At 42.4% G+C, this 15,534-nt stretch overlaps 1 protein-coding gene across 4 annotated transcripts in view; it reads right to left on the minus strand.

Annotated features, from left to right (window-relative positions):
- Positions 1-3,915: 3,915 nt before the first annotated feature.
- Positions 3,916-15,534, minus strand: part of dtx1 (deltex 1, E3 ubiquitin ligase) — a 56,071-nt gene continuing 44,452 nt past the window's right edge. For 3 of the 4 annotated variants that reach the window (XM_031300647.2, XM_035997641.1, XM_035997647.1), the window contains 6 exons: positions 15,317-15,478; positions 12,734-12,795; positions 12,407-12,565; positions 10,148-10,309; positions 7,297-7,386; positions 3,916-6,600 (listed from right to left, as the gene is read on the minus strand). In XM_031300647.2, coding sequence (XP_031156507.1) covers positions 6,376-6,600; positions 7,297-7,386; positions 10,148-10,309; positions 12,407-12,565; positions 12,734-12,795; positions 15,317-15,478 — 860 coding nt within the window. In that variant the 3' untranslated portion in view covers positions 3,916-6,375. The remainder of the gene's footprint in view (positions 6,601-7,296; positions 7,387-10,147; positions 10,310-12,406; positions 12,566-12,733; positions 12,796-15,316; positions 15,479-15,534) is intronic. The other variant, XM_031300648.2, reaches the window with a different exon arrangement.

Consider the following 15,534-nt stretch of genomic DNA (forward strand, 5'->3'; position numbering starts at 1 on the left):
GACTCGGTGCAGGCAATGACTTTCATTCATTCATGGTATTACAGGAAATGTCATTACGTGTCTGACAGATCCCAGAGCAGCCTCGCAGTATCATGGTGACCACGCTTCCCCTTTGTTCAAATTAATAATTTAATCAAACCACCATAACCACAGACTTCACAATCCAACAGGAGTCGGAATCTAAAGTTAAATTATGCCACACAAACAATGTTTGCAACCGTTCCTCCTCCCGGACTTATTTAAATGCTAATGAGAGCTGACCTACCTGCAGTGATAGCGCAGAGTCTCCCTTCTGGTTCTCTCATTAGGCCAGAGAGGTGAGCGATACGGGAGGAGGCATCTATCAAATTATAGATTATAATCCAATAATATATCATACATTATTCTGAAATGGGACATTCTGTATAATGAGGACTTTGACTTTTGGTACTTTACATATATTCTTTTTCCAATACTTTTATACTTGAATAAAGTTTTCAATGCAGGACTTTGTAACTTGTAAGAGTAGAAATACTCTGTGGTATTACTACTTTTACTTGAGTAGATGATCTAAATACTTCTTTAACCTCTGGAGGGGTGTGATGAAGGGAAAGCTGATCTCCCGCAGGCCTTGGTTACGGCTTGCTTTAGTATGCGCCAACCACAGTGCCAACATACAGCAGCCTGTGACAGAAAATGACCATAAAGCAAATTTACTGCCAGTGAGAACTGTTTCTGCTGCACTCCACAGCTCCAGCAAAGCTCATTTATAACCATATAAAGAGGTAGGGAGCAAAGAACTGCCTGATGAGAAGGAAACGGAGGCGCTAAATGAAGGAGAACATGCCACCAAGTGTGTGTGTGTGTGTGGGGGGGGGGAAGCCAATGTGACAAAAGGTGAAACAAACTACCCCTGTCCAGGGCACATTTATTTTTCCACAATAAACACACAAACATGCAACAAGGTCATCACAATTCAATAAAGACCGATGGATTAAGAAGCCCTTTATAGTTTAATCTGTCTCTCTATATCTTCCTTTCAGTTGATCTCAGTTTCTCTCTGAACCTTTTTAAATAGCAATATGTAGACACTGGTTAAGAGAAATCAAAGCACACACACATGATTTGAAAATGTCCATTAAAATGGGCCCTTGATACGCGCAACATTCTGATGTTTTACATGTTGTCGAAAGAGTGAGGAGAGCAGCCAAACGCTGCCTCGTCCCCATCTGTGTAAATCAAACCCAACAGAGGAAATAAAACCCTTTCTAACTAACTGGAGTAAGATATTAAACCACAGTGCTAAAGCACCAGAAGACCTGGGTGATAGCTCTAAAGAAGCTATGATGTTTTCATATGCAAAAAGCTATGCATCGTCAATTAACTTGCTCACAGTTTGGTTAACATGCACCTCTCGGAGAACATTACTGTATCTTACTGTATAATTTGTCTACTAGACGCGCACTCGGCACACATTCACACCCACTCGCACAGACAAACAGATACAAACACACAGTATATCCACACAGTACAGGTGCAACTGTAAATATATCATATGTTGGGATACAAGTGATTTCACCCCTTATCCAACTTCTAATCAAATGGAACATAATATGGAATGCATCTTAATAAGAGTAATACAGCAATTATATGTAATAGTTCTTTTTTAGAGACAATCATCATTCAAAAAAAGAAAATATGTTTTCTAATACATAGCATGTGAACATCTTCGGATCGAGATTTTGAATCCTGGAGGTAGGCACCCCATAAAGAAAACATCCGTTGTCATTTAAAACAACAAAATGTGCCTTCTTGCTACACATAAGTCATGTATTAGATCTTTAAAATTGCATAAACACCATCTCTCTCTCTCTCTCTCTCGTTCCTAATCAGACAAATACCAAACCACGTTTTATTCATCATTCCCATATAAGTCTGTACACACCTGAAGTCTAAAGGGCCTGCAATCGTTCCTACTACAAGGCCGACACATGGAAAGAAAAAAGTCAAAAAGGCAAACATTTGGATTTCTCTGGTTGATGAATCTTTACTCAACATGGAAAAAAATTCCCTGATAGGTTGAAAGCATTCTCTCTTGCTGTCCCGTATTATAAAGGGAGTCAAAAAGGTTGTGAAGGAGAAAACTTGAGATGGAACAGGCCAAACAAAAACTGTTTTCAACACCTGGGTCAAACATCACACAAATACTTTTAGTGGTTTGCTTTAACCTGTGCCTGTGCCAGTAAGTTGAAGTTTACCACAGATTACACAGACGAAAACACTTTAAACCTAGCTGAAAACTTGCTTTAAAATGAAATAACATCAACTACTCGTGAATAAATAAGTAGCATTTAAAGCTAATGTCCCTAGCTGAACACTCAGTGAGCTAGCTTACAGCTGACTCCTGTGGCTAGATAGCAACGTACTTCGCTAGCTTCAGACAATGGTACGTTACCATCGCTGTTGTTGAGGCGAACAAACACCGACTGGACAAACCGTCTACGTTTGAATTCGCGGAAATAATACTAGGTGAAAATACGCTTTTCTTTGTGTCTGAACACAAATACAAAAATCTCATTGGAATGAGAGAAATTGTATTGTGTGTTTGTGTAAAGGCTCATTCATGCTCTCTTTAAACAAAAATAGATAGGTTCATTTCAAACAATGTAACCGTCACTGTCTGCGTACTTCCATGCGTCCTTTACGTTGCCATGGATGTTAAAGGAACACGCCGACTTATTGGGACTTTAGCTTATTCACCGTAACCCCCAGAGTTAGATAAGTCCATACATACCCTTCTCATCTCCGTGCGTGTTGTAACTCTGTCTGACGGCTCCACCGGTAGCTTAACCTAGCACGGATCCTGAAGGTAATCGGTTCCAACTAGCCTACTGCTCCGAATAAGTGACAAAATGACGCCAACATGTTCCTATTTACATGTTGTGATTTGTATAGCCACAGCGTGTACAAATAACAAGGTCACATGAGACACAGCCATCTTCTAACCGTGTATAAACTGGGAACTATATTCTCAGAAAGGCGAAGCACTGCTACTTCTGCTACTTGGGCGGAGTGATATGCTTGCAGCACCTGAGAAGCCCCAAGTTGAGAGTAGCAATGCTTCGCCTTTCTGAGAATACAGTTCCCAGTTTATATACGGTTAGAAGATGGCTGTGTCTCATGTGACCTTGTTATTTGTACACGCTGTGGCTATACAAATCACAACATGTAAATAGGAACATGTTGGCGTCATTTTGTCACTTATTCGGAGCAGTAGGCTAGTTGGAACCGATTACCTTCAGGATCCGTGCTAGGTTAAGCTACCGGTGGAGCCGTCGGACAGAGTTACAACACGAACGGAGATGAGAAGGGTATGTATGGACTTATCTAACTCTGGGGGTTACGGTGAATAAGACAAAGTCCCAATAAGTCGGCGTGTTCCTTTAAACAATACATCCACCAGTGGGAGCTCGAACAAATCGGTGTTGCATGGACCTTCACTTTTCCCCTGCTACGTCCAACTTCCATTTAATTCCCGTCCAATCTCCTCCCCGCTGTTCTATAGTAACCAAATTGTCCCTGTGCCAGGGCGGAGTAAGTATATCAGTTTAAAATATCTAACTCGCCTACCTCCCCCTAACTCTTATCTTTGTTGTGTCCTATGATCATGTCTCGCTTGAACTACTGCCTACACTGGCCCCATGATTTCTGTATCCCTCCGTTTTTTTCCGTATGCGCAAGCGTTCAGAAAACATGCACTAATACAGACAAAATGAACGCAGAGTACAGACAGAAGGCTCCGTCCGTATACGTATCTAACGTTGAGCATAAATGAGCCTTAAGACATAGTTAGGAGATGATTGATGACAATAGGTTTTCAAGGCCTTTAAATGTGGTAATTCACTGCACTTCGATTGACAACTGTACTGACGGAGGTCAGTCCCACCAATCTGTTGCTCCAGTTAGCTTAAAACAAACACTAAGAACTATTGGTAACACTTTACTTGAAGGTATCTACATAAGAGTGACATGACACTGTCATGTCACTCTTATGTAGATACCTTCAAGTAAAGTGTAACCAAACTATTTGTAGCTTCTATTTAACCCAGGTGCGCCATTTTCACCTTCAAACGGAACAGAGACTGCTGACTGCATCCATTCCCATGTTCTGGACAAGTAGAAAAAGAGAAATGGCCCATTCGGGGGGAACGGACATCTTCATGCTGCTTAAGCTCCCCCACCAATAATAAAGACACATTTACTGTATTTATTGGAGTCCCACAGGGGATCAACTACACAGATTCTACATTAAGGTAACGACAGCAGCATACGCTAAGACTACTTGTATTATAAGACGTCCATAACATGTCGTACATATTTCAACAGTCCCTGACATACTGACAAATTCATCTTTGCCAGATTTTATGTATTCATGTTAACATGTGCCTGTGTAATATGTATCTGTATATATCGGTCATTTTATATTTTTTCATATAGAAGAGTATAAAAATAAATTAAACTTACACCATCGACTCAAACTGAGCTTGAATTTAAAGGTATATCACACCTGCAAATGTATATCATATTCTTCAAAGCATCGCAAGCGGGTTTATAAACATCAACTTCAAAAAAAGACAGATTTCGTTGCAATTTAAGACATTTTCCTAAAAATTAAAACGACTGCTTAAAACAAAACTGTTGCCTCAAAGTGCTATGGAAGACTATGATTCACTCCAAAATGAAGCTCACAACTGGGTGCCCTCACGACAAACCTTACATCAACACCCCCGCTCATTAAAATTGATCAGATATATTTATGGAAAATTATGCAGCACTGGGTTATCTTTTATCTCAGAGTAAAGAAATAGCACAAGATCTCCACCACGGCCTTTCAAAAAGTCTTTACCTCAGGGGCATAAAATCGGAGGGGGAAGAGGAGAGCTTAGGAAAAAAATTGTTCCCAGCGAATTACATACTAGACCAACATTTGCGTTGTTCCTAGAATGAAGTGCTCTGCGGGAGCAGAGGAGGAAAGTGGGGGGCGTGGCCATACATCACGATCGGCCTTAACAACTCTTGAGTGAGCTCACACAGGGAATAAGATGTTTTAGCAGTGGAGCCCTATGCTCTGCCCAGAAGCAAACAAGCTCACAAGAGACTTGTGGATCGCAGGCTAGCAGGAGCCCAAGATGGATCTCCAAGGGAGAACTGTTGGTGTTTGAAAGAAGAATATCCATTTGTGTCCAAGTGTGTTCAGCTATTCTCCTCAAGGACCTCAAGACGGCATATTATTGTCTCAGAGTACTAAATCACACACTCAGCCCTCATGTGGTCAGCATGATGGATCGTGCCGATGCCTGGGTTTGCCTCCAACAGGGAGGCTTTATATTCACAAAGGTCAGCGTCATCAGTGTGTCAACAAAACAAATGAGTTTAACCTTGGAGCATAGCAAATCCCGCTTCACAACCTCAGCCTGTCAAGTTCCAACACATCATAACAAGCATCAGACTGACTGGTAAGATGCTTGTTTCATCTATTTCACGTCTCCTCTCATAGACAGTCCACAAAGTTAACCATACAACATACGTTTATTACCAAACACTAAAGTTCCATAGCTTTTTATCTTCCTGGAATCTACTTCATGCACTGCAGAACACACTTCCATTTTAGAAAACAACTGACCCGAGGTATCCGAAGTGTAAAATGTCAGAGATGTTTGGAGCAACTTTACAGTCACATCACCAAAAAATCCTTTAAAATCACAAAACCAAGTTTCACCGCTTGTTACAGGACAATATTTAATTATTAGAGGAAAAAAGGGGGACGCAGATAATCAATTCATCTGGATTCATTCAAAATGCTGAAATTCTCTTCAATTTCTCTACACGATATGAAGCAACAACTGATATCGACACCTCACCCGATTGCAGGGAATCGCCCGACCTTCATTATGCAGCGTTAGTCTGGGCCATGCAGTCTGGATTTCAGCATTTACAAATATGCCGTTGTATAGTTTTGGCCCCTCATCAAGTGCAGAATAACAGCTTCAGCTTGAATCTAAAAAGGGGTGAAATACCGTTTACCAGGACAGAAATCTTACCTTTACATTCTACAACCCTCTGAGAAAATTTGGCATGAACACAACAAGCTCACAGGCTGGATAAAAAGACAGCGGGGCGGAGGGGATCTTAGGTTATACAAATCAAGATATTGACCATAACCACGTCATTTATTTTGCTTCCATTGCTCTTGTGCCACCACTTCTGCAGGGTGATTTCGTTCGTGGGGAGTAAAGAGATATCGGCTGCTTGTTGGCCCGTCATGCAGTGTCCTGTACTCTGGGAGACGGCGGGGCATGGTGGGTTGTTTTTCCTGTGTGCCAGGTCAGCCGGCCATCAGTCCTTCAGGTTGTCCTCGCCGACCCCCTGGGCCGACAGCTCTGTCAGGACGTTGTCCAGGTAGTTAGGGTCGGGGTAGCCGTGGCCGGTCAGGTTGGAGCCAAATTCTGTCTTGTGGTGGATCTCGTTCCACACCACCGTGTCCGACTCGCCCGTGGTGCTGGACGTGCCGATGGTGAAGATGAGGCGTCGGTCCCAGGCCATGATCAGCAGCTTCAGGACCTGGAGAGACAAAAGAGAGTGGGGAAGGAAGAAAGTAACAATAATGTTAGTACTTTTTTTTTTAATTATGTTTGTTAGCCCACTTAGCTACTCGCTACTCAGAGAACCAGGGTTACACAAGTAACGTCCTTCCTTCCTTCTTTTATTCGGATCCCTATTAGCTGCTAACAATGTAGCAGCTACTCTTCCTGGGGTCCACATAAAACATAAAAATATCAAACATACAATTTTACATCCATTTAAAACAAGACATATGGTGCAAATAAACGAATATCACTGTGTACATGTTTCGTAAATTAGTGTCAAATAGAATAACATCACAATCCGACAATAATAGCCCATCATAGTTAGATTAAATAATGTTTACAATAGTTATTGTTTAAGTGTTTAAGTTTTTTCTAAGTAGTCTTACTGGGTGCCTCCACTATGATAGTTGGCAAGCTATTCCACATTGTGATGGCTCTAAACACACATACAAATCGGCACACAGCATCCGTCCGGGGTTTTTGCTTGACGAAAGTTTTAGTTTAGCAAAATCTTACAAAAATACAAGCACCGATCGCAGTAAGAGCAGGAAAGCTTTCCCCACTGAAGAAAGAAACTCTCTGCAGCAAGGTGCACTGGAATCCAGCATGCTTTAAATGCTTGTTGAGCTGCTGTTGTTGTTGTTTTTCTTGGACCGGTGTCAGAGCTTACCTTCCTGCCTTTCTCGTTGTCAGGGAGGTAGCAGTGTCGAGGGAACCCTCTTGCACTGAACTTCTTCCCGGGGTTGGGATGCTCATTGGTCTGGTGAAAAAATGTCAAGAGCAAAAACAAACGTTACGACCCCTTCCCTTCCAATTACGACTTAATTGTGTAGGAAATGTCAACAGCACCCACAGGGCGAGCTTTGAGCTGAAAAAAAAAAAAAATCATTGAGATATGCTACTGTAAATATCAAAGTATCTCTTTAGGTATCATATTTCAGAAAGTTGCTCTCAAGGCTCCAATGTGAGAAAAAGTTTGATTAAATCCTAATGCGTCCACGCGGGCGTCTGAAGGGGGTCAGAGGTAGCACAGGTCACCACCAAAATCTGCTTGTCAACTCATCACTCCTCACACTTATTAATGAAGGAATCATATGAAGTTACAGTTGCATGGTCAGTTGAGGTTTAAATTGTGTTGCAAACACGTAATTGCTATTCCAAGCCTTTTCCTGTGTTTTGCGGCCTTTATTAGGCACAATAATTGAGCAGATTAAAATGTCACATTTGTTTTTGCATTGACTGCGTTCCCCTCTTTAAATGGGAAGTACATGTAGCTCAATGAGACACACCAACAATAGTGACAAACCAATCTGAGTGCAACGCAGCGGAAGATACTGAATTTAAACATGTAAAGGAAATGAAAAAAAAGAAATCAGATATCACGATTTTCACAAAATATTTACACAATGAGAAAAGAAGTAAAAGAGTCATGTGGATATAATGACTAAAGGCTGATTTATGCTTCTGCGGAGGCTCCACACAGAGCTTTCGCCGTAGCCTTTATAAGTGGCCTGAAGTTTATACCTGTGCGTTGGTGTGTGCGTCGATGTCTTTAAGAGAATAGCAGGGCCGGCATTTGTGTGTGCGTGGGCAGTGTGGTAGAGCGAGTGAGAGAGTGACTCTGATTAGCTTCAGAGCGAGCACTCTAGAGAGGCATAGTGGGAGAAACAAAGCGTCTCCCCTGTGCTCTCTGACCACGGGGGGAAATCTGTAGCAGTTAACCCTTTCCTTGATTTAATGTTGTTTATGGAGAAGGGGAACCTGGAAATGAGTAGGAGGAAATGCAACGCTACCAAGCCACGGTCGAGCAACGTGCGTCGCCGCAACGTGTAGTTACATTTTTAGAGAGGTGCACGTCAGGCTACGGCGTAAGGTCGGTATCTCCACGTACTTACGTACGTACCCACGGCGTCGATTTAACGCAGAAGCATAAATCAGCCAAGTGTGTAAAGGCGTGAGACACACCAACAAACCAATCTGAGTGCAAAGCAGCCGAAAGATATTAAATTGCAACATGTGGAGTGGCATGTACTGCCTTTTGGGTATCCCTGTGATGATTCTCATTCATTTGGTGATATTTTGCTGTTGTCCATACAGTCCATTACAGAGCTGCACATGAGGATGTTTAGAGAGCGAGAGGAGAAATAGAGGCAGGAGACCTACAGAAATGTTCCCTGGCTATAGCGCTGCTGTGCTGACCTGAGTGGTCAGGTCACCCCCAGTATTCTCTGTCCCCTGGGACACTAAGCTTGTTCCTCTGGTGGAAAAAGGTCAGTTTATTGACTCTATTAAAGCTCCTGTCAGCAGTCAGGATGAAATACGCAACCTTTTCATCTCACAAAGCCAAACCCACGCTGCAAAAACATGCTCTCCCCTCCACTGCAAATGTGACCTCCATTGGATCGTTTTCATTTTTCTATTTATTTATTTATTAGATATACTGTAAATATTAGATGTACTCTAAAAAAGCCTGCAAACAAATAGATGGTGGTAAAGTGTAGGGCTGCATGATATGAGGAAAACATGCGATTATGTTGTTGAATATTGCGATAAGGATATTACTTGCAATAAATAAACAGATACGAAGTGTACTCCGTTCTGCTGCTTTCAGTATTCTGCTATAATACAAAAATTGCTTGTTGAATTTAAAACAAATGAGAGGAAATAATTTCCAACATTATTTAATTAAACAAAGTGAACACTGAATTGTATATAATAAAAATGTTGTTTCTGCCGCCCCCATGAGGAATTCTCAGTAATTACTGTAGAAGAAGAAGAAGAAGAAGAAGAAGAAGAAGAAGAAGAAGAAGAAGAAAACTGTCGGCGCGTCCACATGATATAAGCCTACCGTGACCGCGCAACGCCACCCCTCCCCCCTCCTCCTCCACGCAGTTGCTAGTAGCCAAGGAGGACACGGAGGATTAAAAAAACATGATGGACTCTTCAGAAGAGGTCATTATCTTCACTCGAGTTTCTGCGTGGGGAAAGTCACCGGACGCCACAGTCTTCTGAACACAGCCATACTGAGAAATACAGAGAGAGTTGTGTGGAGCTGATAGTCTTAATGAGCTTTGTATCAACTCATTTGGCAATGGCTTGAATGTAACGGACGTTCATTAATATCAAAACGTTACGCACTAAAGCTTTAAAGTGCAGTTTTCTACTGATATTTTCTTTCAGCTAACACAAAAAAATCTCTGAGTTTCTTTTGCGATATGTCGGAGCCTTTCGCGATATGTTTATTTCGCCAGTTGCTACCGCGATGACAATAAAAAACAATATACTGTGCAGCCCTAGTGAAGAGCCTATCTCTGTTCAGAACCACTGTGTGATCTCTAAGAATGCTGCTTCCTCAGAGACTTACAGAGCCACAACAGCTCACCTTCCTGCACTGATAACCGTCCGTCACACTAAAGCGGATAAGCAGCAATTGTAGAAAGGGCACGGATTTAGAGAGGAAACACAGTGGATCAGGGCACAAAAGCAGCATGGTGGATTTAGTGAAGTGACACAATTCTGACCTGGATACCGGCAGGAATGTCGTAGACAATGCGGATGGTTTTTGAGTCTGGGTAGCCGGGCAGGCAGTGAGGAATGACGTGGTACTCCATCTTCCCAGGAGGCTGGGTGCCTGTTTTCTCCCCATAGATGGTTTTGCATGTTGGACACTGAAGACTGCCATCCTGGTTTGAAAAAAAGAAGAAGAAATATAATGACATGACATTAACAATAAAATGATTGTTTTAATGGGACAGTTCACCCAAATTAAAATGACATTTTTAACTTCACCTCTTGTGGTATCGAGCTTTACTGATAGTTTTGGTTTTATTTTGTGTTTTGAGATACCCGTCTCTGAGATTTATGCCTCCACTCCAAAACAATGGACATGAATGAAATTTAGGTTATGGTGCTTACAGCAAACTTGTATTTAAAGCTGCCCTCATCAATATTTTTATATCAACGATGATCAAATGACTATGTATAATGTAAAAGGGTTCGCTTCTGGGGATAAACCCACAGAGAATTATCAACCAACTTTGCGGTTCCCCTCAGAACTATGGGGCCTTTCAGCTCGTTGTTTTGGTTTTACAAACTACAAATGTAATGTTTTGGTCCACTCTCGCTGGTCTCATCAACATCATTTCCAGCGGCAGGCAGCTGTTTTCAGCAAAAAACAAAAAATAAACTTACTGTGTGCTAACGGCAAAGTTAGCAACTAGCTAGTCTATATCCTTGACGTTCCACTTCCGGGATTGCTCCGTTCCCGCCGGAAAATCCACCAGATTTCACTCATTTAGGCCGGATATCTGTTGCCTTGGGCTTCCTTTGTGGTGGCATTTTAAACTCGGATTGATTTATGAGGACTATGGTTAACTGCTCCTCAGATCTCTGCAGGGTAAATCCAGACAGCTAGCTAGCTAGATCTGTCCAATCTGAGTTTTCTGTTGCATGACTAAAACAACTTCTAAAAGTACACATGTTCCACCAAAACAAGTTCCTTCTGAGCCTATTTTGCAGCGGCACCGCCCAAGACGATTGTGATTGGTTTAAAGAAATGCCAATAAACCAGAGCACATTTTCCTACCATCCCCGAATGTGGAGTACCCAGACTCTCCTCCAGCGCGATTCGGAGGAGGGTCTGGCAAAGCGAGACTAGCAACTAGCTAGCGAGCCAAGTGGAATATTTAGCAGCAGCTAAAGAGACAGATTTTTGATATTTGGGCGAGAGACCAAACCAGAGCTAAAAGAAGAGATTTATTGGGCTGCTAAAAACACAACTCCAAATAAATGCTTATGTCGCTCTGTATCTGCTGGATGTGTGAATAGGCCACTGTTTGCTACCACGTTAGACATAAGCCCCTTTCACACATACACTGCAAACCTGAAATTATAGACATTACATGACGGCAACAAAAATGTCTCATTGGAGAGACGAGATTCGAGAACTTCTGTCAGTAAGGGCCGACGCCGAAATAGTCAGACAAATTTAAGAACAGCAAGAGACTCGGTTGTTAATGTGTAAAAGGGAAACTCCAGACGATGTCGGGACCTGATTCATGGGACATTGTCCGGAGTTCATATGTACAGACAGCTATTGGTGTGATAATATGTTAATGATGCTTCAGAGTGGCCAAAAACAATCAATTAATACTGCTTTAAAAAAATCAACAGCAACATGTCTTTCCAGAATGAATGTCCTGGTTACTTTCTCCTGGACTGGACTACAGAAACAAGAGTCCCAAAGAAAGCTGTTGACAGGGTGTTATACATAGTAGTAGGGATATTGTTCCTGGAAAGGTACTGTTGACATTTTCAAATTTATTTTTTCAATGCTTTGACCACAACAAGACGAAAGCAGAAATCTCAAAGACGGATATTTAAAAAACCTGGACAAATAAAACCAAAAACATGGCTAAAATATGATTGCCATTTGTGTGATCTGGCCTTGTAATAGTAATTGATAAATTGATTTGATATCATTACAACTATTGCTAATGTTATACTGATGGCTGCTCGTTAAATCTGCCTGTATTGGCCTCTTCCGCATTAGCAAGAAGTACTTTTGTATTTCAAAAGTAAACTGAACTGAAGTGAGCAGAATGTAAAATTATTTCACAAAGTACTGTCAAGTCTGATATGACTGATCTGATAGGACCGTATAAGATCCTCATCTGTGTGCAACCATCATCTGCCAGTGCCATGCAATCCGGTAAAACGAGTTTATAATTTGAGCCGACAGTGACATCACAACAGCGTCTGGCTCACAAGCTTTTGCCCACCTTATTGCCATTGTTGTACATGGCCACCAGGCACAGCAGATGGTACATGTGCCCACACTTGCCAAGTTTGCCCACCAGCTCTGGCTTTATGCCTTTGTGCTGCAGGACGCCTTCATAGCCGGATGACATGACCAGCCTCTCCATGCAGATGGTACAGTCCTGCAATAGCCAACCAAAATACTTCAGCTGCCATTCTACATGACTGTGTATTTATTTCACACTTGGTTAGGACATCAAACGGTCACAGAGTGCATATCTTGGTTGGCACAAAACTTTGAAGTCATCTGTGTGTGTGTGTGTGTGTGTGTGTGCGTGTCTTTTTCATACCTCATCTGGCGCCACTTTAATCTTCTCTGTGTATCGTCGCACCACATCCTCTGGGTTTTTGCCTTGTCATAGTACAAAGCATTAGAGAGGTTAGATGGTCATTGGGGAAAAGCCAATCGTGCCACTTACTTACACCCACACACCACAAGTAAATATGAAAAAAGGGCAAGATGGACCACTGGATGGCATTTGCCTGTCATTCGAACACAAGAGAATAACAGCTAGCTCTTGATGGATGACAAACGTTCATCAGTTTCAACGGTCGCTCTGGCCTGAGCGTGCCTGCAGCCATGCTTTATTTTCTGATAAAAGAGTGTGAGTGTGCACGAGTGAATGTGAATGTAGTATGCATGTCTGTGATGTGGAAGAGGTCACCTTCGAACTAGCACATAACAACCCAGCCATCCCCACACTCTCTGATAATCCCCGTGCGCAACTAGGCTAGCATGGCTGAGAGCACACCCACAGCTTACACCCTTAATACGCTTACAGGCAACCTCTTTTTCCCCCGGAGCCTTTGTTTGTTCATTTGAGGGACAGCCAGCGAACAGAGGGAGGGAGAGCAGTGGAGAGCGACAGAGTGAGCAAAAAAAAAAGAAAGAAAGTAAAAAGGTATAAAGGGTGGGGAAGACAGAGAGCTGTGAAGAGAGGGAGGAGGGAAAACAGAAGAGACAGAAGAGACTCAATTACGCTTTTTACCCCATTACTATTTGATGGCTTCATTAGCCGGATCAAACGCCTCTCTGACCTTTTTCTGTACGGAAAGCAGAGAAGGATAAGCCTTAATCTCCCTGCACGAGGTTGCACATTTGGCTGCTGTAACACATGTTTAAAAAAGGTCCTAATAATTTCCAAGGAATTTTCCCAGAAAGAACTATATAATTTGTAACTAATTATAGTTAATAATATGTCTCTATAGGGAAATATAGACATGGCTTCAGGGATGGCCTGTCGGCCTGTCATGTTAGCATGTTGACGTTAGCATTTAGCCCAAACCATCGCTGTGCCTACGTAATGTTAAAGCCTCACAGAGCTGCTAGCATGGCTGTCTTCTTTGAGTTAAGTTAGTTGGGTTGAGTACATCAGAATTTCATTGGTTTTCAGAGAAGATTTGTGGAAGAACTGCCCCTTTACCCCCACCTAATATTTATCATTCATTTATCAGTTGAATTGCAGACATAATCCTTTGCAGGAAACTTCCAGCCACATATCAGTTCCTTCTTAGTAAATCATAGGAAGCTATGGGGGCTGCATCCTCTGCTCTGAAGGGTTAAAGAGGACAGCCCCGGTGCAGGGATGGAAGACCGGCAGCCTCACTGATCAATTAGGACGAAGACTCCCCTGGGAAGGCCGGCGGTTTCCACGGCTCCCATCGACCAGCACTTATTCAAGCACAAAGCCATCCAACCAAACCCCAGATCCCCTCTGGAACCAGCTCAGTGCAACAGTCCTGTGTTAATTTCTTTCTTTACAACTGCCTCTGCCATTCTGCATGTAGCCTAACACCTATAAAATTGTTACAGTAACACTTTCACTGTGTTTGCTCGTAAATCTGAACTAGCAATCATCATTACATTTTATAGGAGCTTTTTGAAAGGTACAGGAATGATTTCCTGACTAATCCTCAGCGACCTTGGGTGAGGTTGGATTTATTGTAACACCCTCACCGAGCTTTAACGGGAGGCATTTAAAGAATAATTATGGAGCCTTGGTCACAATAAAACACACCGAACAATGGACCAACAGATCCCGTTGCTCTGGACGGAGGCCATTGAAGGATATTAGAAGCACTTTTCCGGTGATGGCTGAGCGTTACTACGCAGCCTCAAACTGAGCTTGAAGACGTATTTGTGACATGAGCAACCTGTCTGAAAGTTATAAGTCTTCTGGTAGCTGTGCCAAGAGAAATCTCAATCATTCCCAATCTTGCAGAGACGGAGAGCGTAGGTATATGTAGGAGATAACATAGGCACAGGCTAATTATTGCTAACTAAAATGCTAGTTAACATTAGTGATTAAACTTAAACAGCTAATGTAAGTCGAAACTGTCTGCGAGCTTCTCCTGTACTATACGGTAATTCCTCTACTATGCGACAGTAAGTCGCGTGATTATGACACAATCGTTAGCCTATTTTTACAAAAACGTCTGCTACGGAGCCATAACGTGAGGTACAAGGTAATGGAGCCTTTTATACATTGTCGTGTTTCTTTAGAAATAAACAATGGACAAATAAAGTCTTTAAACGCTTCAGATGTAAAATTATTCGCTGTCAAAGTGACGTCAAAATGAATGGCAGTCAATGGAATGCTAACGGCGGGTGATGGCTTATTAGCATCAAAATGGCGCCATAGGAGGTACGCGTTGTGGAGAGAGTCTTACTCCCTTGCAAACAACAGACTTAGAGACAGCTGATACGGAAACATCCTGCAAAGCTTGGCAGGACGGAAAAAGTCTGCTGGCTATCAGTGGTTGGTCTATTCCTCTCCTCAATGCATTTCAAATGTTTTCACTAACACACTATAACAAAAACAATGGTAGCATATACACGTCTTCATATTCATATCATTCTCTCCATATCTTACCTCTCCTCAGGTGCTTTTTCTTGGTTTTGCGGCGCATGCCGTTGATCCCTGGCACAGGCTTCATGTCGCTCTTGTTGATGGGTGGTGGGTGCAGTATGGGCTTGGGGGCCCGAGTCAGGCAAACCGGCAGACCTGCAGCGCACATCAGGATACCTGTCATGCCTGAGGTATATGGACAGCACACACACATACACACACAGAAGAGTGGAAAAAAGCAC

Source organism: Sander lucioperca, chromosome 2 (genome assembly GCF_008315115.2).
Source record: "Sander lucioperca isolate FBNREF2018 chromosome 2, SLUC_FBN_1.2, whole genome shotgun sequence".
In the NCBI taxonomy this organism is placed as follows: domain Eukaryota; kingdom Metazoa; phylum Chordata; class Actinopteri; order Perciformes; family Percidae; genus Sander; species Sander lucioperca.